Raw genomic sequence first — 22,758 nt, forward strand, 5'->3', positions numbered from 1 at the left:
AGTCTAAGAGAAAACCCAGTCTTTGTTGTGACTTATTTTGACAGCTTTAATATCATTTTCCACCTGGCATCTGGAAAGTTTTCCATTTTCACTTTCCACCAATGTCTCACTTTTGTTTCCAAGTATGTGTCGCGTTCACACTGCACCTGTCAGCGGTGTGTGTGCCTTAGCACCAGGCTGCAAACACCAACGCCTTCCCTTTGCTTCTACCCCAGGGACAAACACTACCTTCAGCACCTCTTTTGCAGTGAGATATTGCCCCTCTCAATAATGACAGCACCAGATAACCTCCTTCACACCATCACCTGCTTCCGAGAAAAAAGGAGATACTTTTACAATCTTCTAATTCATCTGGCTCCTTTAAACCTTGCTCAGGTCTTGAAGCTGTCACTAAATGGTTGAAGTCTTTTTGCTGTATTTTCTGGTGCTGCTTGTTCCTTTGGTGTCCCACTTTCACAAATACGAAGCATTTCTTCAGAGACCACCAAAAACCTTAATTAAATAAAAAAAAAAAAAAGGAAAAAAAAAGAAAGCACGTCAGCTAATGAGTGAGATAAAAAAGTTATGTTCTTTTTGATGCTGTTCTCAGCAACTGAATCTTGCAGATTCAGAATTAAGTCAGTGCTTCAGTGCTGGCCTGGAATATTCTCAGGAGAAAATATACAGTTTGATCACTTGGAAAGAAGGATATTATTATTTTTTTATTTTTTCCCCCAGACCTTTGGTTTGGAGATGGAAGCTACAGTTTATTTCAGCAGACATCACTAAGGATTCAGATCTGACTTGGATTTTTTGCCTGCCCCAAAGAACACAATTCTCTGCTTCCTATTGCTACAGTCATATAAAAACTAGTCAGACCTCAGACCCTGGAACATCAGAACATACAGTCCTACTTGTTTCCTTGCTGAATCCCTGAAGCAGAGAGAAGATGGGAGCACAGCAAAGCAAAGCCAGATGGAAATCATGCTGGAGGGTATTGATTGACTAGTGTCTAGGCAGGCTATAAATTACCACTTCTCATGCAAAGAGGGTGAGCAGAGCTGCAGAGCTGTCTCAGGGCACAGTGCTTGGACTGTGCTGCTCATGCAGGATCAGCTAAATTCGGGTTGTGCCTAAGGCACAGGGAAAGCCAGGCTTTGCTCTCTCTCCAATGCTCATCTGGACTTTGAGGAGACAAATCATCCCTTTAAATATGAGTGATTCTTGCAACAGAACAAAAGCAACTCCTATTAAGTTAAAAGACTTAATGCTTTCAAGTATTGTCTATGCTCTTAAAATCCTCCTCTATTCTGTAAATGATTATAATTATATAGCATGACTAGAAACCAAGACCTAATAGAGTACAGATGTGGGATATATAAAAAGGGAAGTATTTAACATAAGTTTATTGGAGCTGAAAGTACCAGGGATGATTGATTGCTTAGACACAAGTCAGGGAAGTGGCCTAAAAATTATTAACCATAATTGCAATTTGTCTATTAACTGTTTCATCTAACATTGTGATATATTTAGAAACAATCCTGCCATCCACTAATATAAAATTTGCTGCGTGTGGCAAACAGCAGAGCTGCGTGCCGGATCTGTTTGGAGGAAGGATGTTTATTGGGAAGCATATCACTTCTTCCATTTCAAAAGACATTAGTGTGGTTATACAGTTAACTACACCTCAGTGACTTCCACTGTTTTTCCAGAATACTCTTTAATCCAACAGATAGCAAAGAAAGTTCTTAATACAACTCCCCTTAGTTAGTTATTACAGGTTTCTGTTGCTGTTTGTGCAAGGGTTGAAGAGTTAAAAGTTTAAAAGGCAGAAAGTTTTCCTCTTGTTTTGACTAAACCAGGGGAAACGTGCTGGAGCTGTGCAGAATTTGATTGCCAAACACAGAGAGAAGATACACAGTGAGAAAAGATAGTAAAGGTTTAACCCAGCTGATGTAAGAAACAAACTCCAAGGATGCCCATGTTTCCTCCTTTTATCACATTGTTAATCTTTAATCAGGAAAACAGTTCTGAGAACAGCTCTTCGTGCACAGCTGAACAGACACCAAAACTTGGAAGTTAATAGGATCACCAAAGAATGAGACTATTAAATCATTGTCCTAATAAATCTGTGAGTGAGATGTACAAACCCAGAGGAGTTCAAATTCTGCTTCCACGTGGATGTGCAGCAAGTACACGTTAATCCTTGCAAAATCAGCAGTAAGGAGGTGGTTGGTGGGTTCAGAAGAGCAGTGGGTTCCTGTGCACTTTTTTTCCAGCTCAGATAACAAATTCTCTTGGGGTTAAACTTTCTGAGGAGTCCAAATCATCTTCTTAATTCAAAAATCTAAAGAAATCAAGAAAATTTAGGGGAATATTTAACAACTTAATGTCACTTCACTGAAAAGCAGGTGCTGTAGTCCATGATATTTATCAGCAGAAATACCTTGAATCTTAGTTTTCTGCACTGCTACAATGTTGAACCATCACTTAAAGTCCACAACCAGATAGCCCCAGGCCTCTCCATCAGGAGCTGGGAATGGAAATATGGTATAGCAGGCTCAGTTGCACATCTCTTCTGTGCCTGTAAGAAGAAACAAAGTCAATCTTATAGCCCTTGTAATCCTAAACATCAAGATGAGGCAGTGTCTAGAAAGCAGATGAGAATACCAGGGTGACAAGTTTTGTGAATCATGGTTATTACTCCATTCAGAGCTGCCTCTACAAACTGAAAGTCTCTTGATCTGTCATTCATACCCATCTTTTGTTTAAGATCTTCTGGGCAGAGCACATTTATGCTCCACCCAAAATAAAAAAAGTACTTAGTGCTATTTAGAGCAAATACCTGAACTCTACAAGGCTAGCCAGTGCATGGGGGTTTTTATTTTATTTGCAGAATGCACGTTGGTTGCTGTTCATTTGTACATTAGTGGTTTAAGCACACAGGTAAGAAGCTTCTCTTTACATAAACAGTATTCATTTGCATATATATCATCCTGAATCAGAAAATTTGGAGACAGTTACAGATGGTCAGTCAAAGATGCACCTATAGTAATCAGAATTCTGTCTTCCTAAAAGCATAAGAAAAAAAAAGCATCATTTCCAGGGTCCAGTCGAACTCCTCATCTCTTTACTGAGTGTTGTTTGTAGAAATAATCATACCTGTGGCATTTGTCTGGTAGGAACCATTTACACTGACCAAGCAAAAGTGCTTCACATTGAAGAAAATCCCATTGTGGTCCACTGATGTTGCCTTATTCCTGATAGAATGGTGCTAAGCAGAAGTGTACAGTATGTAGGATTTCACCTGACCTGTTAACACTTACATAAGAATTTTCCAGTAAACAGAGGATTCGTTGCAGGGATTATTGGTTTTTGTGCAATGTTGATTTTCCTCCAGCTGCCAGGTTCAAGAACCAAAAGGTATGTAGTGCTTGACATAGGCACATTTGCCTTCTGACCTTTAGATTGTAGTTGGCTTTCATTTCTGCATAATCAGCTTTTCTATCCTGTTTGGCTTTTAGTGTTATAAAATGCTTGAAATATTAATCAAAGCTGTTTTCCTGGGGAAAAACTATAGAACAAATCTTACATGAAGCAGAAAACAGAGTTCAGCCCAAGTTGCAGCTTTTGTGTTGCTATTGAAGGAGAAAACAGTTTATAGTAAATGCTTTTAATTTCAAGTAAGAACTTATTGTTTGCATTACAGTAACCTAGAGAGAACCCAGCAGGGACTTTCTGTGGCACAGACAAAAATGAGAAGAGATAATGATCATGTCTAATTAGGTTTTAAGCTCCTATAGCTGGGAACTATCAACCAAACTAGGAGAATTCATAAGAACAGGGAGAAATTGGCATTATGACCTCCCAGACTCCTTCCTAGGAGATGATAAAGGCTTGGGGATTTAGCTACATGTCCAAAGTCAAATGGGAAATCCATAGCAGAGGAAGGAACAGAACCTAAACCTCCAGAATCTGCCCCCACTCTTACTGGTTAAAGCCATCCTTCTTCAAAGGTGTTGGCTCAAGAAGGACGTGCAGAACTGTGACCAATGGGTCAGACTGCATGTAACAAGGGACTGAAATCTTGAGGGAGAACAAAGGCACACGGGGGGATTTAAAGGAAAGAGAAGCAGGTAGAGCTGAAAGGACAACTGCTGCTCGCAGGCAAAGTGTCACAGAGAAATAAAGAACAGCGTGCAAGAGGAAGGAGCAAGTGGAGCCAGGGTTGTCTCATCCTAGAAAAACTTAAATTTAGTATACAAAAAGGTGCTTTCATGTCATTTCTTCGGGCCTGAGGAGGTGAGGTCTCTGTAAAAAGTCACAGTTAGCAGAACACCAGTCATCCAGAGGAAGCCGGAGACTCTTGAACAAGAGGTGCTTGAACTCATATACAAGGATTTGTCTGCTTCCTACCCAGGTAGGAAGCAGGAAGTCCTTGACAGCTGCAAACACACTCCTCTGTGGTAAAGAGACTTCACTCCAGCAAGGACAACCATTTTTATTTGCAAACTGGATTTGGAGCCATCTGGGCTTTGTGTGACTGAGCAGAGCAGGTGATGAAAGGTAAAGGGAAACACAAACCTTTTGCTGACTGTTTTTCACTCTGGTTGGTATGGTTTGTCCCCTTCTCTTCTGGCTGTAGTTCTGCTGTTCATCCAGCAAAAAACAACCTGCAGTAACCATGCAAAAATCATCATTCTGTTGTGGCTAGGGTAAAGTCAGTCAAAATCTTGGTGGGCCCAAACTTTCCACATGACAGACCTTCTGCAGTAGATGAGAGGAGCTCCCAAGCTAACAGAATTACACATACCTGGCCACTGATCAGGTACCATTTGCTACAGAGCCCATTACTCACATATTCACACTGATCCTTGACAGTATTCCTTTAGGGAAGACTCCCCAGATTAGAGTCACAGCTCAAGAAATGGCTCCAGAGGAGTGGCTGCTTATCAGAGTTAAAATCACATATCTCAATCCCATCTCCAGAGCTGAGCTGTAAAAGTGAGCTTAAAAATAAAGTAATAATAACAACAATAATAACTGTTTTATCTGCCAAAGCAGAACAAGCAAGAAACCAGTGTGCCCACAGTGTAATGTCAGCTTTGGCATGTACTGTGGCACAACCAGTATATTTTTATAATATAAAAATTATTTATAAATATATAAAACATATTTTAGGGACTTTCCCTAAAATATAGCTCAGGACTGAGCACTTGAGCTGATGCTAAAGTAAGCATCAAAGATTGGTGACTTTGTTTAGAGAGCTTAACGATGCACCAGTGCATCTTCCTGGCTGCTGAAATTTGCTTCCATTTGTTTTGAGAAATGTCTGTTGTCAAGCTGAAAACACTGGACAGGCTAATGGAACTACAGTCTAATCGTGATAAATCTGGGTATTTTTTTTCGACTCTTCTGCCACCAGAAGAAGCCACTTCATTTTGAACACAAGACAAAAAAATTTAGGCCTTTTGTAGGGATCCACAAACATCATTTCTCACAATCTCTCCAAGCCTGTCTCGATTGGAAAGGGGGTGAGGAGGGGGTAAAGCACTGTGCCCCCGTTTGCTGCTACCTGTTGTGTCCGGTCGCAGAGGCTCGGTGTCCGGTCGCAGAGGCTCGGTGTGTCTCACGGTTCATGCAGCACACGTGGAGTGGAGCGTGCAGCATGTGTGCCAGGTCCCCACACCTCCTGCAGATGGGTCAGTGCTGAAGAGCTGCCTGAAGGAGAGGGGCTGTGAGGCGGAAATGTCGCACGGGGCTGCGCAGGGTCTGGAATCAGCACTTGGCTCACTCACAGACTCTTTAGCAACTGCAGGCAATTTGCACGGTTCATATTTTCTTTTGGAAATTGAGAGAACAATCCCTGCCCTGCTCTTTGTGAGCTTGCAAGGGCTGCTCTTGGATCTGGGCTCTGTGGCACCCAGTCCAGCAGCTGTTGGAGTGTGCTCGGTGTCAGCTGAGCACAACTTCACCACAGAAATAACAATCCAGAGGCTGTGCTCTTCTGTCAGTAAAACAGCTCAGGGAATCTTTAAAAAAACTACAATTTCATAGCAAAATACCCAAGTGACAAACTCTTTGGAGGTGACAATATGTGGGAGAATTAGCAATGGGAGGGAAGTAGAATTTCTGAGTATTATTATATGCCATTAACAACTTTCAAATCTCACTGTGAGTACTTTGTTGCACCTTGGTTTGTATGATGAGTTAAGCTTTCTAATGATATTTTTTCTGAGCATCTAAAAACCTTTACATTTATTCAGTTCTAGTTAGTCTGAAAAACCTTAAGTGCGCAAAAACTTCTGTTTTGAACAACCTGAATAGTGTCCATCAAAGCAAACATCCTAAAACCCCTCCTTTCAAGGCACTTGTTGAACGCTATCATCTTGAAATGTCAGATTCACACACATTTAAATGATTTGACAGCTTCCAAGAAGGCACCTGATAAGAATCACATTCAAGTGTCAAGAAGCACAGAGAAAAAGTGCCAAAAAAAGTTCAATCAGAAGAAATCGTATCAGCTATTAGATGAGCATTATAATGCAGTTACTACTAAAAAAGTCTTCTCATTTAAATGGAAAATAAACTTTACATTCAAGACAACCCTTTTTTTGAAGGCCTTACATTTCCCCATACCACCTCCCATGTTTGCCATTCGTGGAATCTTCCAGAAACCAAATCCAGACAGCAGCACCTGCTGGTACTGGGTGAAGACCTCAGGACCACTGTAACTGAGCCATTGGAAGTGTTACATCTGGGTTTTTGAGTGGGAGACAGTGGGTGTTATGAGAATTCACTATCTTCACATAAAACCTTTAATGCCTTCTGTTGGCTGTCTAAAAGCTGAATCTCTAAATGAGAAGATTCTTGAAAAAAATCCTGGCCTTGATTTGCATATGCTCCAGTTATTTCATTGCACCAAATACTATGTGTGTTTTATATAGGGGCTCGAGGCTTACTGTGTGTTTGTGATATGCTTTGAGATCCTCTGATGGGAGGTGTTACCTAAATACAAGTAATTTGATGCTGAAGTGTCTAGAATTCCCAGTGGACATCTGTACTCGAGCCTTGCTGCCATCACAAATGAAAAACATTTGGAATCCTTAATGTGATTTTTAATGGACATATGTTCATAACACAGTGCCACCAATTTGGCATATTTAGTGTCTTCTCAAGAGAAGCCCACAGTTTGTATAGCAAGATTGTGGGAGGTTAGGATTGCAGTGTTAGAAAATTTGCACAACACCTGCCTGACTGTAATTTAATTGGCAGAAATTAATGCTCTGGGTTTGGGATTTTTTTTTCCTCCTCTCAAAACCTAGAAACACTAGGAATGATTCTGCTGTATTACACTGTTGTAGGTAAACTTTTATTCTGATTTTACTTATGCTGAAATATGATCATTTCCTGGTGTGTTGTCTTCTGACAACTGAGCATTGCTGGCTTACTCTCAGTTATTTCTATGTACACTGACTTACCTCGCCAGCAAAAAGCACTCAGTATTTTTGTACTTCGCTAAAAAATGGCTCTGCTTAGTATTACTAAAGATTATGTTCCATTTTATTTTTAATGAAGGTACTTTATGATGTGTTTTAAAAGGAAAATATTTCTGATCAACTCCACCAGCAGCACAGTATGTGGACTCTGAAGACAAACACCAGCTTTGTTATTATTAAATTGGTTTTGGGTTTTATCTTTGCTTACATCACAGCCCTATCTGGAGCAGTCTTTAGCACCTCTTATCCCACCAGATTTTTGTTTTCCTTTTCAGGAATGTTTGGCCTTGCCATGCATCAAGGACAGCCCCTCTTACCTCACTGTTTTCTTCCCTTATTTACAAAACATAATAAAAGGCTTTGCAGGGGAGATAGAGGGTACAGTCCCACAGGGTGTTCCTGCAGAGGGAGAGTCAGCTCTGCAGTATTTTAGACTTGCAGGGTGGGGAGTGAGCTGCAATCCTGATCCCTGCTGCTCTGCCATCCTGGCTTTTTGGGGTTTGTAAGTCACTGCTGGCTGCCCCAGCAAGAACCTTGCTGGGAACATCCAACTGCCTCACAAACGTGAACAACAGCTGGGTTGTGAATACCCTTTATACAAGATAAGTCCATTTTGTTACTTTCTAGAACTCCCTGAAACTCAGCTGGAAATCCCAAATTTCCTTTTCTGCAAACTACCAATGACAACCATGGGAAAAGCCACACCAAGACAAAAAAGTCACAAGTTGGCACAAAAGCATCACCTCATCCAGGCTTCGGATGCTTTGCAAAGACTGGGTATAAATAGAGTGAGAGGAAATGGAAACAGGGTTATTTCTACAGTTCTATTTGTCTGAATACTTCAGTCTTCACGCACCCAGACTGCACGAACAAATAGACAAGACCACCTTTCTTTATGGTCACAGTGGTCTAAAATGGAATAGGGGAAGCTAAAGACAGGCCTGCAGAAACAGAGATGAGCTCAAAGTGTCTGAGATCTCACTCAAGTGTCTGTTATCACACGGAGATAACCCTCAGAATTATGAGTAATTGTGGCTGTTGATATCAGATACTGCCACAACTGACACAGATACAGACTCAAGTCTATGTTTGTGCACATGCACACGGTGCTTTTCACCCACAGAGCAACCGTGTGCAGCCCCAGTCCTGAGCTGCTCTGTGCTTTTGCTGTGAGTACTAATTTAGGGATGGGTTAATATTTTATGATACCTCCCCCACACAGAACTCCTGCTAAAATAAAACATAATATTTGAAAGAGGAGGTTAATTATTGAGAAGTTGCCACTCTGCTTCTTCTGAGGCTGCAGCAATAGAAAATAATAATGTTTAGTTTGCAAGAGCCTAAAACAAGCCATAAGCAAGAGCTTCCTTGCCTACACTGAAGGAGCCCCAACACTTAGATTTATATCTCTTGGGATTTTTTTCAAATTGCATCGACAAAAATAAGAGCCGTGGGCCTTGTGTATGTAGCGGTTATTCAGGCCTGTCAGTGCTCACTGTTGAACTTTATACCCAGATCAGGCAATGTTCCCAAGGTGAGTAAACACTCCTTGGACGAGCCTCCACTTCACAGCCAACTAGTGACCATCTGCCTACAAAATGTGCCAACTGCCCTTTGCCTCTGTGCTCGACCTCTGCGTTCCTGGTTCCAGAGACTCTTTGTACTCAACCTTTCCCACACGCTGAGGAGTTATGACGTTTTTGATTTCAAAGCCAAATTGGATCAAAGTTTGGTTAAACTGCTAAATTTTGTAACTGCTTCAAACCAGCAAACCCGTGGGCTAAGAACCTCCGCTTTCAGCATTCATTAATCAAGGCTGTTAAATGATTAGCCCGCCAGGGCTGCTTTGTTGACAACTTTGCATGATGACAATGTCAGTGGCACCGTCCCAAGACACATCCAGTGGTGATGTAAAGGACAAGCCTTTCTCACCTCAACTGGTGGGATGGACACTACCACAAAGAATATTTAAGGAAGGAGGTGCATCCTTGGAAAGCAGCAATTGCAAGAGAGCTCCAAGGCAAGTGAAACGGGCTCAACTGAAAGGCACAGCAAAATCCTCTCTGGCATCCAGCTCCACCTTGCATAGACAGTAAGTAGAATTACCTCTATTTTTTCCACCTTAAATTAGTAGAATTAATTCTATTTTTTCCACCTTGAAATTAGCAGTGGTCCAAATTCCCTACCTTGATTTTAAAGCAGTCCATAATCAAGTCCATTGCAAATTCTTTCTGCTATATGTTTTTAGGCTTTGTGACACTGGTTAGAACGTAAAGTATGCTAACACACCTAATCTATTTGATTTTAGATTGTGATCAGTATTTTACAGCCATCAACAAGATCCACAACAGCTTCAATAATGCCTCCACAGTTGAAAGCCGAGATGAACGTCATGCCCAAGGTTGTCCAGGGGGATTTGGAGAGTCTGTCTCCGGAAGCGAGGGATTTCATCGAAACCAATGCCAAGCTGTGCCAGCCTGAGTGCATCCACATCTGCGATGGCTCGGAAGAAGAGAACAAAAAAATCCTGGACATCATGGTAGAACAAGGCATGATCAAGAAGCTGAACAAGTATGAGAACTGGTGAGTAGCCTAAATGAAGTCAAGTATCAGCTCAGAACTGGAAAATTCATTTTCTATCCTGCTTACTTTAAAAACTTCTTATAATTCTCCAATATTTGCTTCCCATGAACATTTTGGAACTTTAGCTTACATAGGTGAAATACTCAGGAAAAGCAAACTTTTTCCTCTAAAAATTAACATAAAGCATATTATTCAATTGGACTATCAACTGTACACTTTCTCTATTGATTAGTTACATCAGGGAACTGAAAAAATGTCATGAGACTTATGCAACTTATCATTAGCAGTGGCAAAATATTATTGAGCAAATCTTCTTCTGAAGAATTCTACTATTTTAGCCAATTAGTTTATTCATCACACACTTTTTTGTGGCATTCAAATAGGTCTGTGGGTGTTCAAATATTATTCAGTACAGGCATTATTCATATCGTGCCGATGAGCTTTGACTCTAATGTATTCTGCAAATACTTTTTTCAAATATTTCATCATTTCTCCCAACTAACTGAACATGAAAGGAGAATATTAACAACAAGTGCATACTCGAGAATTATGTGCCAACCACGAGATCTTCATGGGAGAAATCTGCAAAGACTTCTGAATAACTAAGTGCAGGAATTTGGCAATCTGTTTGCAGACTATTTGGGAGAGAAAAGGGCAAGATTCACCAGATAAATTATTCATTGTTAATTATATGCTTAGCTGTAGTGATGATGGTTATGACAGCCCAACTAGAACATTTTTATACTCGTGGAAAATTTCGATACACAGAGGTGAAAATGTAAAACAATCGCCTCTATTGTAAATAGATGGCAAAAATTCCTTAGAGGGGAAAAAGAATCCCCTTTAATAAACTCCTTCACTTTTAATGATCGTGCTTATACTCAGTATTTCCTTTGTGATGCCTCTAACTTAAGGGACTATGCCAATCCACTAAGCTGGGTTCTGATCCCTCTGGCACTTATACCAACACTTAAACTACTTTCCTTGGCATCCACTTAGCTTGAGGCATCGTTTTGTGGTCCCCATACAAAACAACTCCACACTGATGAGAATAAGAATTAAACAAGATTAACTTCTTCCTGAAAGTTAGCAACAGAGAATAAGGCTGAGATAAGAAGCAAAGGAGTATTAACATGTAACAAGTATTTCCTAGGCCATATAATTTGTTGTTATTACTGGAAAGTCTTAAAACAATTTGTATGAGAGAATGCATCTGACTGATTTTTGAGATTATCTGTTATACTGCTTTGTCACTAATTTCTGCCTTACAAAGCATTGTTTTAGCAGCCTATTGTGCTAAAGCGGTCCCACAGAAGGGTAAAAATGCTATATTGATAATTAAAGTCTAATTTCTTGATTTTTGGTGAAATGCAGCTGGTTGGCTCTCACTGATCCAAGAGATGTGGCAAGAATTGAGAGCAAAACTGTCATCATCACTCAAGAGCAGAGAGATACCACTCCCATGCCTAAAACTGGAACAAGCCAGCTGGGGCGCTGGATGTCTGAGGAAGATTTTGAGAAAGCCTTCAACACCAGGTTCCCAGGCTGCATGCAAGGTAGGCAAGAAAAAGATGATTGACCCTGAACTTTTGGCATTGCTGAGACACTTGCTACTGCTGCAAGTTACTGTAATCTTTAAAGAACAAATTGAGCTGAAGATTTAGCTTTATACCCCCGACAGTAACTTCAGTGGTTTAATGCAGGTCTTTACGATGGACCCAAATACCTGGGCAAGGACAGTCCTCAGTCTCTTTCCAGAACTCTTGTTTTCCTAAAGAGTGGCAAAGTACAAAAATCTGTGGGACTTGGTTCGGTCACACAGTAACTGTGGAGCAGATAGGAAGTGAGATGAGAATGAAGGACCCCCCCATTCACAGGAATAATTTCAGATTTAGGGATTTGCACTAACACAGAACTCAGCCTTCACCCCCGTTATTCCTGGCTAGACAATCTGTCTGAACTGCTGCTTTCAGCATTTAAGATAAAACTTCTTGCTACACAATTAGACAAACAGAAAGCTACAGCTCTTTAAACATCAGAAGCTCTCACAAGACATCTTTTAAAGGACTGAGAAACAACCTCTGTGTTAATAAAGGTTACTTCAAAATGTTCCTTGTTTTGCTCTTGGCCACATCTTGCTACTCCCTGTTTTCCAGGACGTACAATGTACGTCATCCCCTTCAGCATGGGGCCTATTGGGTCACCTTTGTCCAAGATTGGGATCGAGCTGACGGATTCGCCCTATGTGGTGGCCAGCATGAGGATCATGACACGGATGGGAACAGATGTTTTGAAAGCCCTGGGCAATGGGGAGTTTGTAAAATGCCTTCACTCAGTTGGATGCCCTCTGCCACTAAAAGGTAAGAGCCATAAAAAACCCCAGGAGCCATTAAAAACCCCAGGAGTTTTTAAAAACCCCTGGAAATTCCCAGGGCTGTGTTTTGGAGCTGACTGCATGTCCTCAGCACATGGGGACACCCTCACCACAGAAGACCAGGGTGGTTCTGTAACAGCACTAGGTTCAAAACTCAGCTAAAGGAATCAAAGCTCAACGAGAGTTTGATGGAAGGGAGATTATTATCCCTAGTACTTACCAGGGATTTCCTTGAAGCATCTGGTGTGGGTTGCTGTCAGAGGCTCGATGCTGATGAAACAGCAGCGTGATCAAGCATGGAAATTGCTGCATTCATGTACAACATTCTGTTCTGCAGAGCCATTAATCAACAACTGGCCGTGCAACCCGGAGCTGACGCTGATTGCTCATCTCCCGGATCGCAGGGAGATCATTTCGTTTGGCAGCGGCTACGGAGGAAACTCCTTGCTGGGGAAGAAATGCTTTGCTCTCAGAATTGCCAGCAGACTGGCCAAAGAGGAGGGCTGGCTCGCAGAGCACATGCTGGTAAGAGCTATTAAATCTTGTGTGCTTGAACAGCCGTTAAACCCCAAATTAAGGCCACATAAATCTATCACCCGTCTCGCCATCAATGAAATTAGTCTCATATGGATAGTCCTGTAACTTTAGATAGGAAATCTGTCACATGCCAGGCTCATGAGAGGCCAAGTACTAAACATTTAAAATAGGACCTGTAATGGCATAAAAGATTTGAACTTCTGAGAGGGACTTCTTGTAGGCAGACCCATGTACATAAGCAGAGCCTGAACATCATCACTGAGCCAAATTATAAAGAGGTCTGTGCACTCAAAAACCTGCAAATATCATATTTTCTAAGGGAGTTCTGCTGTGTAACTTTCTGGCTTTAATTTCCGCTGTCATTTAAACATTCTACCACCATAAAATACCACTGAAAAGTATTTCAAAGTACATAAGATAAATTAAAAAAAAATTTGTTTGCGAAGAGCAGAAGTATCTATGCAAAAAGTGCTTTCCCTTCACTCCACTTGTGCAGCCAAAAGAATATTGCCTGGTTTTCTTCTGTCTCAACATAGAAACACAGATGTATATGGTCTTTAATCAACAAAATAAATAAAATAAATAATTATTACATACAGACCTAACATTTAAAAAAAAATATAAGAATTCCGACAGATATTCTAATGGCAAGAAGAGTTGACTCTTTGATTTAAAAAATACAGCTTGAATTATTTGTCAACAATATTATGTGGTGCTTCTTCTGTAGGAACAAATGTGCATAATTAAATATTTTATAATTTCTACTTGCTGGGAGACAATCTCCAAAACGAAAATTGCAAGGAAAAAAAAGACTGTGTTTAATAGCTGCATTAATTTTTCAATAGATCCTGGGAATTACCAATCCAGAAGGTAAAAAGAAGTACTTTGCTGCAGCATTCCCAAGTGCATGTGGAAAAACCAACTTGGCCATGATGAACCCAAGCCTGCCAGGATGGAAAATTGAGTGTGTGGGTGATGATATTGCCTGGATGAAATTTGATGAACAAGGTATGGAAATTAAATTGGAATGTTTTACACGTTGCTGTAGGTGCAGTAAGACATGCTATAAACTTCTGGATTGAATTAAATCAGTATGATTTACTTATATTTTGTCATTTAACTTCCAGGCAACTTAAGGGCAATCAATCCCGAAAATGGCTTTTTCGGTGTCGCCCCTGGAACCTCAGTCAAAACAAACCCCAATGCTATTAAAACCATATTCAAGAACACCATCTTTACCAACGTGGCAGAAACCAGTGATGGAGGTGTTTACTGGGAAGGCATTGATGAGCCCCTGCCCGCTGGAGTGACAGTGACCTCATGGAAGAACAAGGATTGGACCCCAGACAACGGTACCTGGCCCACACCATGGCCCTCTCTTGGCTTTCTTTTAAATTCATGAATAGATTGAAGTTAATTCTGCCATCATGACCTTTTTATTCTCTGCAGGAGAACCTTGTGCTCACCCCAACTCCAGGTTCTGCTCCCCAGCCAGGCAGTGCCCCATCATGGATCCTGCGTGGGAGTCCCCCGAAGGCGTTCCCATCGAAGGGATCATTTTTGGAGGCCGCAGACCAGCTGGTAAGAGATGCAGCAGCCACATTTCCAGGCTGAAGTGCTGCCCACAGAAGGGTTGACACACAGCTGGGTGTAGACACAGGTTTTGCTTTCACAGCTGCAAAAGCAAGGAAATAACCACGTTAGTCCAATTTCTCCGTGTTAGCCTTTGGCACACACGCTTCCAGCCGCTGGTGCTTGAGTGTCTGAGTTGTTTGATGTTAACACAAAGCAGGTAATAATAATAATGGGCTGGAGAGAGATCAGGACCCACTAACATGGGTAGTAGACACATAGAAAATTGCTGTATTGGTCTCAATTTGCCTGTAGTCTAAGTAGTTCAGTTAGCAAATGGTTAGAGAAGTGAATCGGTTTTAGATAGTTTAAAGAAAAGGAAGTAAAATAAATTGTTCTGCTAAAGGTCACCTAAAGCTGGAAAAGGAATAGAAGTAATGCTAGGTCTGAGTCTAATATGACCACAGGACCAGATTCTATTTCCACTAAAATGCTGGAGATTCTGATGTCCCAGCTATATCCCACTGGATCTGTTCAGTAATCAGTAGCCAGTTTTGAAAACATTCATTTAAACTTCTTTGCTGTAAGAGAGCAGGAAATAAACTGATTTAAAAAAAAAAAGACAGGAAAAATTAGAATACATTATCCAGTAACATACATTCAGCACTCTCTCAGACAGCAAAACCTGTCATAAAAATATTTCTGGACCTCTAATTACTGAAGTGATTTTGTTCTTTATAGGTGTCCCTCTTGTATATGAAGCCTTTAACTGGAAGCATGGAGTATTTGTAGGAGCAGCCATGAGATCTGAAGCAACAGCAGCTGCTGAGCACAAAGGTAAATCAAAATTTAATCTGCCTACCTGTATTAAAAGAAGGCCCCTCTGGACTGCCTGCCCTCTCCTTCCCCCTGCTCTTTCACATTTCAGTCTTGGCAGCTAATTTTGCAACCTGTGCATTTTCACAATAGAAAATATTTGTACTGGAATTAACAGCCAAATTCTCTGTAAAAGTCAAATTAAGCAAAATAATCCCTTAGGTGGCGAGCATACAGAACAGGATGCAGGCACAGGGTTGCCAGAAGCCTTGACAGGGAGTTCTTGTTACAGTCTGGGATAGACAAATTTAATTTTTCTCTCCTGCTAGAGCTCAACATAAATGCATGAATGATAGCCATCTCTTGAGGATCTTCATTTAAGCTGCTTGACCTGAGATTTAAGAAATTTAATAACAAAAATTAATTTAATTTGTACCTTTTGTGCATCAAGGATAATGCTTGTGTTGTTTCTTAAAGCTCTTTGGTTCGGGAGGGTGGTGAAGGGATTGTGGGTACTAAACCCTGGGAGGATCTGAATCATTGTGCTTTAGAATAAATGTGCTATTTATTCCCTTACCTTCTCCATCTGTGCTTCAAACAGGCAAGATCATTATGCACGATCCATTTGCCATGAGGCCTTTCTTTGGCTACAACTTTGGCAAGTACTTGGCCCACTGGCTGAGCATGGCCCATCGTCCAGCTGCAAAACTACCCAGGATCTTTCACGTTAACTGGTTCCGGAAAGACAGCCAAGGGAAATTCCTGTGGCCTGGCTTCGGAGAGAATTCCCGTGTGCTGGAGTGGATGTTCAACAGAATTGAAGGGAAAGCCTCTGCCAAGCCAACTGCCATAGGTTACATCCCTACTGATGCTGCTTTGAACTTGAAGGGTTTAGAAGATGTCAACCTGACCGAACTGTTTGATATCTCAAAAGAGTTCTGGGAAAAGGAGGTGGAAGAAATCAAGCAGTATTTTGAAGTGCAAGTTAATGCTGACCTTCCCTATGAAATAGAAAGGGAATTGCTTGCCTTAGAGATGAGGATAAAACAGCTGTAAGCTGATCAAATCCATAATTATTTATCAATTCGCACGTACTTAGACAGGGCAAACACATTTTACCAAATCACCGCTGGAAGCATAACAGCACACTGATGGGCAGGGGGTTATAATGAAAGTAGGTCATAGCTTAGTTAGGATATAGATACAGAGACATTCTAGAAATAACTCCAGACCTAATGATTTATAACTACATCGGTTGTTGTGAATAGGTGAGCAGCTGTGGGAGAGCACGTGCACAGGGTCTGAAAACCGTGCTCTGTCACTTACATGCACACAGAGCCAAGATGGGTGTAAATTATTTGCCTAGTTCTGCATATACAATCCAAACCAATCCAGCCTTCAAGTTGTAGCATATTGTTTCCATCACAGAAACCTCTGGAGTCTCAGACTCCGCTCGAAAGAAGAGAGAAAATTAGACGCTGTATATATGTATTACCTAAACATATTTCATGTCTTAAATACTTTTTAGAAAAATGAAGTTGTAACTTCTATCAGAGTGAAAGATGACTTTATATTACTAATGCATATTTAAGATATTGCTATTATATATTACTCATGTTCCTGTGATTTCCAGATGTTTTGAATGGCTTGTTCTTAAACTATAAAATAAATGTTTATACAAAATATTACATCATTTCCAGTATTCTTGCTGTTTATAAACTGCATGCATATAAACTGAGGCTCCTGTCAATACCTCAGCACAGGCAGAGATGCACATGTGGAAGTTAGATGTTCACTAGAGTTGAGCTGCTACTCCTGAGCCAACTAGTTTAAGCCACATACTGTCTTTGCAACTTCGATGCAAGCCAAAGGAATGATCCAAAAATTATGATACCAGCTGTGAGCAGTCATCCAGATGGTGACACACTCCCCATAACTGGGCACTGTTAGTTACTGCAGACATTTATAAAATAAACTACCCTCTAGGAAAGCCCCATATTAGGACCTTGCTCATTTATTAAAGTCATGGGATTTGTCCCTGTTCCACAGTACCTTGGCTTTTGCAAGAGTAACGAGTGCAGCTGTTGAAGTAAAGACAATTTGGGAAAAAGTTTTCCAGATTTGTCGGGATGCCTAAAGCCTTAGAGCTCAGTGAAAATCAGGGTAGGAACCTGTGTTGGCTTCCTTGTAGAGCCGAGACACTAAAACCAGCCCATGTTCTCCCCATTAGAGGTGTCATTTGTGTGCTTCCCACATCCCTGGCAGGTATCCTGCTTTTTCACTTTGAATGCTTGATCTCCCAAAACATATTGCAAATATTTGCTTAGCAAAAAGAAAATCACTTACATTGTGTAATAAGCCTTTTTACAGACCCTGCTTCCTTGCAGAACAAACAGTGCCAGGGCTGGTCAACAACTGCCCTTCAAAGTTTGCTAGGAGAGGTCACATAATCTGAAAAGGCTCTAACTACCCCTTGACCCCATGTTTAAGGCTTAACACAAACATTATCAGTTCTGGAGTGAATAATAGAGCCCAAGTCAATGCATAGGTCACACAAAGAACAGGCAATGGAAAGCCGTGGTGGAAGTGGAGGAGAGTGGTGCAGCCTCTCTGGAGGTGATCAAAATCACATCTGCATCTCCTATAGGGTCGCCTATATGTGTCCTCTTGAGTGGGCTCCAAATTTACAGAAAAATCAAGGTGGAAGTCAGTAGATAAGTCAGAGGAAGTGAACCAAGGAAGACTGGAATATGCACTCCTCAGATTCAAGCATTACTATCAAGTGTATAAAATAAAGCTGTTAATAAAGTAATTCTATAAAAAGCTGATGAAAAGCCTGGGGCATTCAAAACTGGTGTGACAGCACTGGACTGGTATTTGGATACGTCTAAGGAGGAACAAGGAGAGCTGAAGACATCTGTCATGGTGATATCAGACTTATGGCCAGTTACAGCCTGAGGGTTTCCTGTGGGCCTCAGGAGAGGATCCCAGCCCTGAGCGGTGCAAAAGTGTTCCAGGCACAGCTTGAAACGCTGCCCAGGAGATGTACAGAAGCTCGGGGCTTTCCAGAGCTCTCTGAGCACTCCAGTGTGCTGCTCTGCCTTCCCAAACACAACCAGGCTCAAAGGAGTGTTCCAAAGAAACGAATCCTACTTCCTGCCAGAGGAATCCGTGCCAGGGGCCCAAGCCCAGCAGGCATATGGACATGGGAAAACCAAGTGACACTTCTCCCATAAAATGCTATATTTTATGAGATATAGATACCATCACTGAGGTCTTACAGCACACGCCCAGCTCTAGCAACACTGGTGTTATAAAGTACAAACTGCCTTGAGAACATCTTACCCAGCCCAAAACACTGCCATTCCTGTTCTGACTAAACCCCTGCTCTCTCCTCCTCGCTCCAAGAAATCAGGGAATTTTCCTTCCTTTGACCACCACTGCCCTCAGGTTCTGCTCTGGGTGTTTTTTCCACGTAACACAACACAACTCATGGGCAGTGCCTATCAGAGCTCCTCTGGCAAAAAAATATTTAAACCATTTCTGGTCCTCCCACTGCACACATTTTAACCACATGCACCTTTTCAAAAACTGCTCAGAGACACAGATCATTCCGGAAACCAGAAAATGGGGGGAAAACCTGCTGTACTCTTAAGAATGGGAACAAGAAAATGAGTTTTTGCGTGAGTCATTCGACAGCTCCTTTGTATGTAAATATATCCTCAACCCATCAGCATCTATGGGGAGTACAATTTACATTTTGAATGATCAAAATGTTTAGTATTGGCAGAGAAAATGTTTAAAAAAGGAGAAGGCGGTGGTTTAAAATTTAGAAACTTAGTCAACTGTGCCAGATTATGATCTCAACTCTTCTCCCTCCAACAAATATTATGCTCCATAAAAACAAAATGCTTTTAAATTGAAATTTGGAAGATCCCCTGATTTTCAAAAGAAAGAGGGGAAGGCAACAAATGCAATAAATTTCAACAAATTAGTAGAGAAATATAAAACTTGGCCTATTAAATGTGATTCAGAGGAGGGAAGCACAGGCAAGACTAACACATGAAGTGTACAGAGCCATAACATTTGCAACAGCTGTGTTATGAAATGCACTTGGTATTCTGGGAAGTGAGAAACAAAATACTTTGTTAAAACACTTGTGGATGTACCGGTGGCTTAGAAGAAGAGAGACAAAATTAAAATCACAGTTTAACCATTAATGCTCTTGAGGGTACGAGCTCTGGTACCTTGTTTGCACCATGATTCCCTGGACAGGAACAGTGTGAAGGATGCACCACATCCAGGGAGGGCTGTGCTCAACTACCTTAAGTTTAGCACAATTCCTTGGGCAAGAAGTCTGGCCTCAGTGCCAAGTGCTCCTGTTAGCACAGATAAATCCAGAGCTCAGACCTAGACCTTGGCCCAATCCTTGCATGGGTTGAGAAGCCTCCAAGCCTGATGCCATCCTTGGGACTCGTTTCTCATGTTTCAAGGTCAAGTTTTGACTGTGTTTTGTCTTGTTCCTTCAAATCCCCTTCTCAGATGTCAGTCTCAGCAGTAATTAGCTTGAGTATATAAGATATCCACGTACCTGGATTCTGTCAACATCGTGAAGGTTAAGCCAAAGAAATAAATAAACCAGAAAAGCAGAGTCCAGCTTGCTGCAGAACTCGTGTTGGAAAATAGTGAAACCCAACTTCAAACCTCTCACAATTCTGGGATGCTATTTTCAGGAAAAGAAGCAAAATTCAGAGAAATGGCATTTGTGCTCTGGGAAATGCTGTTTTCCAAAAACCTTGGCTACCATAGTAACATGATTTATTCCATACTTGCGGCAGTATAGTCACTCAGCTCCCCAACTGAAAGACAATTATTGTAACTAGAGATGTACCTGGCTGGAAAGCTGTGGGAATGCTGCTGTGGATGGCAAAGCAGAGCACTCTAAACTCCAAATTAGTAATTGTTAGTGTTGATCATGGAGAACATTTCTGGCAGAGGTTTAACCTCAGCAGTACAAAAGGGCACATTGGTCAAATGAGTGTTGGCAAATCCCCCTCACCGAGATTCCAAACCACGTCCTGCCCCATCTGTGTGTCCTTATGCAAAACAGCTAGGTGGGAAAAATGAGAAAGAAAAAATCCCTAATTGCTATTGTATTCCTTTACTGTGTTCTGCAGCCACCATAGATATGTTGGCTGCAAAACTTTACCAGAGAAGGATTTTGTGAGCAAATTGCAGAAATCCACATTTACTAATATGCAAAACTCGGGCTGTGTCTGATCCTTGCAAACAAAAACCTGGTTATGGTGCCTTTGCTGTAAGAGGCCATACAAAAGATCTCTGAAATATCCCTACCCAGTGTTGAGGTTTTTGTTCTGCCTTTGATGCCATCAGTGACAATCACCTTGAAATTTGTTTTTCTCCTCCTCACACTGTCCCAAAAAAAGGTCCAAATAAAAGGCCATGCCTTTTCTCCAGTGTAAATGTGACCAGACATAGGCTCTGAGATGATTCTGCCTTGAGCTTTCCTTCAAGCTGATCAGCTGTGAGCAGAACTTTTTCTAATACACATCCCAGAAATGTTCTTTGTGTCTTCTTTGGAAATGTCAGATGCTGGCCATTGGAAAAGGGAAAACATCTGGTTTAATCCTCCCGAAGGAGCATATCAAAGTTTTTGTGCTGTTTTTTATGCAGCCTCAAGGCCTTTTATTCAACTAAAAAATCCCTTTGTAAACTGCTGTGTTCCATTTTTGTTGGTTTTGTTCTTATTTTGAACCAAGAATGTAGTTTTTGTTCCTTCTCTTGTAAGGCATCTCAAGGCCATTTCCCAGGTTGAGATGGCCAAGGAACAGTCCCTCCCAGAAACTTGATCCTGATAAACAGCTGTTCTCCAGCACAAACTAAGCTCATCCTCCACAGAAAATAGCTCCTAGGCTTACAAGAAATAGATCTTACCCTGGCTGGGTATAGATTTGTGGGCTTTGAACTAAACTGATAGTCTGAACTTGCCATCCTTCCCATCTCATCAGAAATCCTAGAAAGGGCCTGTCACCATGGTGGAGGCTGGCACAGCAACAGCACAAATGCCAGCTCTGAACGTGAATAGAACAACAAAACCTCATTTTACACACTGGAAACCATCACTATATTTATCTGTGTCTTCCTGAACAGATGAGAAACTTCCCATGGTGTTCTGGAGCTCCAGATCTTGAGAGCAGCTATGAATAGCGGCTTTAAATTTATCCAAGGTTGGAAAGAGACCGAAACCTAAAGCTGCAAGATGAAGGCAGTTCAGCTGGCTGGGAAACCAGCAGAGCCTTGCAAGGGGCATGGAGATAAATTCCCACCCACAGGGTGAACAGCATCACCATCCATGTCCAGTAATGCTGCAGAAGTGGGGTGATTTTGAATGAGGTGGAATCACGAGGGGTACAACTCTCCCAGGAGTTATTCCTGCTGGCAGGAGCCAGAAAGGTGCTGAGACCCACGGGAAGCTTCTGCCTTGACCATCACTGAGCACCCTGACCCCTACTCCTTTTCCTGCAGCTCAATCAGGTCTGCCCAGGCTAATTAAGTGTGCCTGGATTTTTGTCCCACCTCAGTCCCTGGATTGCCTTAAATAACAGCTTCATGGAGAGCCACACAGCCAGGACAGTGGAACTGGACAGCAGAGCTCCTGCTGGCTCTGGTGCTGACCAAAAGAATCTGCACAAAAACAAACCCTGGCAAAAACCCCACATTCAGCCTGGTTTGGCCTATCAAAGTGATACTACCAACAGTTATGTCAAACTCCAGAGGTCACCAATAGGGGAAAAAAGGCTATAAATTAGCTATGAATTCAAACTAGGACACGAGTGGGGAAAGGGAGGGGGAGGCTCTTTGAGAGCTGTGGGTTGACTGGTGGTCTTAGAGTACAAAAACAATAGCCTTCTGACACTAATAAGTGGAAGAAAGCCTTGGATTCCGTGGAGTTTTCTTGGTCTTTATTCTATAAAGACAGAAATCTGGCTCTATTTCATCATAGCTATCTACACTCAGGCACCCCTCCACCCTTGAAGGAGATTAGTAGTGATAATGCATCTGGTACCTGCCCCAGCAATAACAGATCTGTGTGGAGAAGATTACAAGAAATTGTTTGGACTCCTGCCCAGTCCTAGAAGTCCCACCAACCATTTCCAAAAGTCCCATCAGTTTTTACGGCTTGTCTCTCAAGAAGGCTGCAGAAACCTACATGAGGGAGAGACTTTAAAAAGATTTTTGCAGACATTTATTTCTGGCCAAATTATGATTGCTTGGAGGAAAAAGAAGCCACCATACAAATCTTGTTAGAGACTTCAGCAGGAACTCACAAACCCATGCAGAACCAAGATAAGCTAAAAAAAGCAACTGCATCCAGGA

The 22,758-nt window shown here is 41.6% G+C and overlaps 1 protein-coding gene and 1 long non-coding RNA gene across 2 annotated transcripts; one reads left to right on the forward strand and one right to left on the reverse strand.

Moving 5' to 3' along the window:
• Nucleotides 1–28: 28 nt before the first annotated feature.
• On the reverse strand, nucleotides 29–5,639 carry LOC147650124 (uncharacterized). Its single transcript, XR_015276891.1, has 5 exons — nucleotides 5,555–5,639; nucleotides 4,564–4,652; nucleotides 2,426–2,563; nucleotides 2,130–2,326; nucleotides 29–492 (listed from the first exon to the last, which is right to left on the reverse strand). It is a non-coding gene; the product is annotated as an uncharacterized LOC147650124 (long non-coding RNA).
• Nucleotides 5,640–5,693: 54 nt separating this feature from the next.
• On the forward strand, nucleotides 5,694–17,048 carry PCK1 (phosphoenolpyruvate carboxykinase 1). The gene is made up of 10 exons (XM_023939586.2): nucleotides 5,694–9,570; nucleotides 9,787–10,061; nucleotides 11,436–11,617; nucleotides 12,218–12,421; nucleotides 12,773–12,960; nucleotides 13,818–13,980; nucleotides 14,100–14,324; nucleotides 14,422–14,553; nucleotides 15,286–15,381; nucleotides 15,962–17,048. Exons 2-10 carry the CDS (start codon nucleotides 9,838–9,840, stop codon nucleotides 16,414–16,416), a joined length of 1,869 nt encoding a protein of 622 aa, XP_023795354.1. The 5' UTR covers nucleotides 5,694–9,570; nucleotides 9,787–9,837; the 3' UTR covers nucleotides 16,417–17,048.
• The last annotated feature ends 5,710 nt before the right edge of the window (nucleotides 17,049–22,758 follow it).

This window comes from Cyanistes caeruleus, chromosome 16 (genome assembly GCF_971803275.1).
Source record: "Cyanistes caeruleus chromosome 16, bCyaCae1.hap1.1, whole genome shotgun sequence".
Lineage (NCBI taxonomy): Eukaryota > Metazoa > Chordata > Aves > Passeriformes > Paridae > Cyanistes > Cyanistes caeruleus.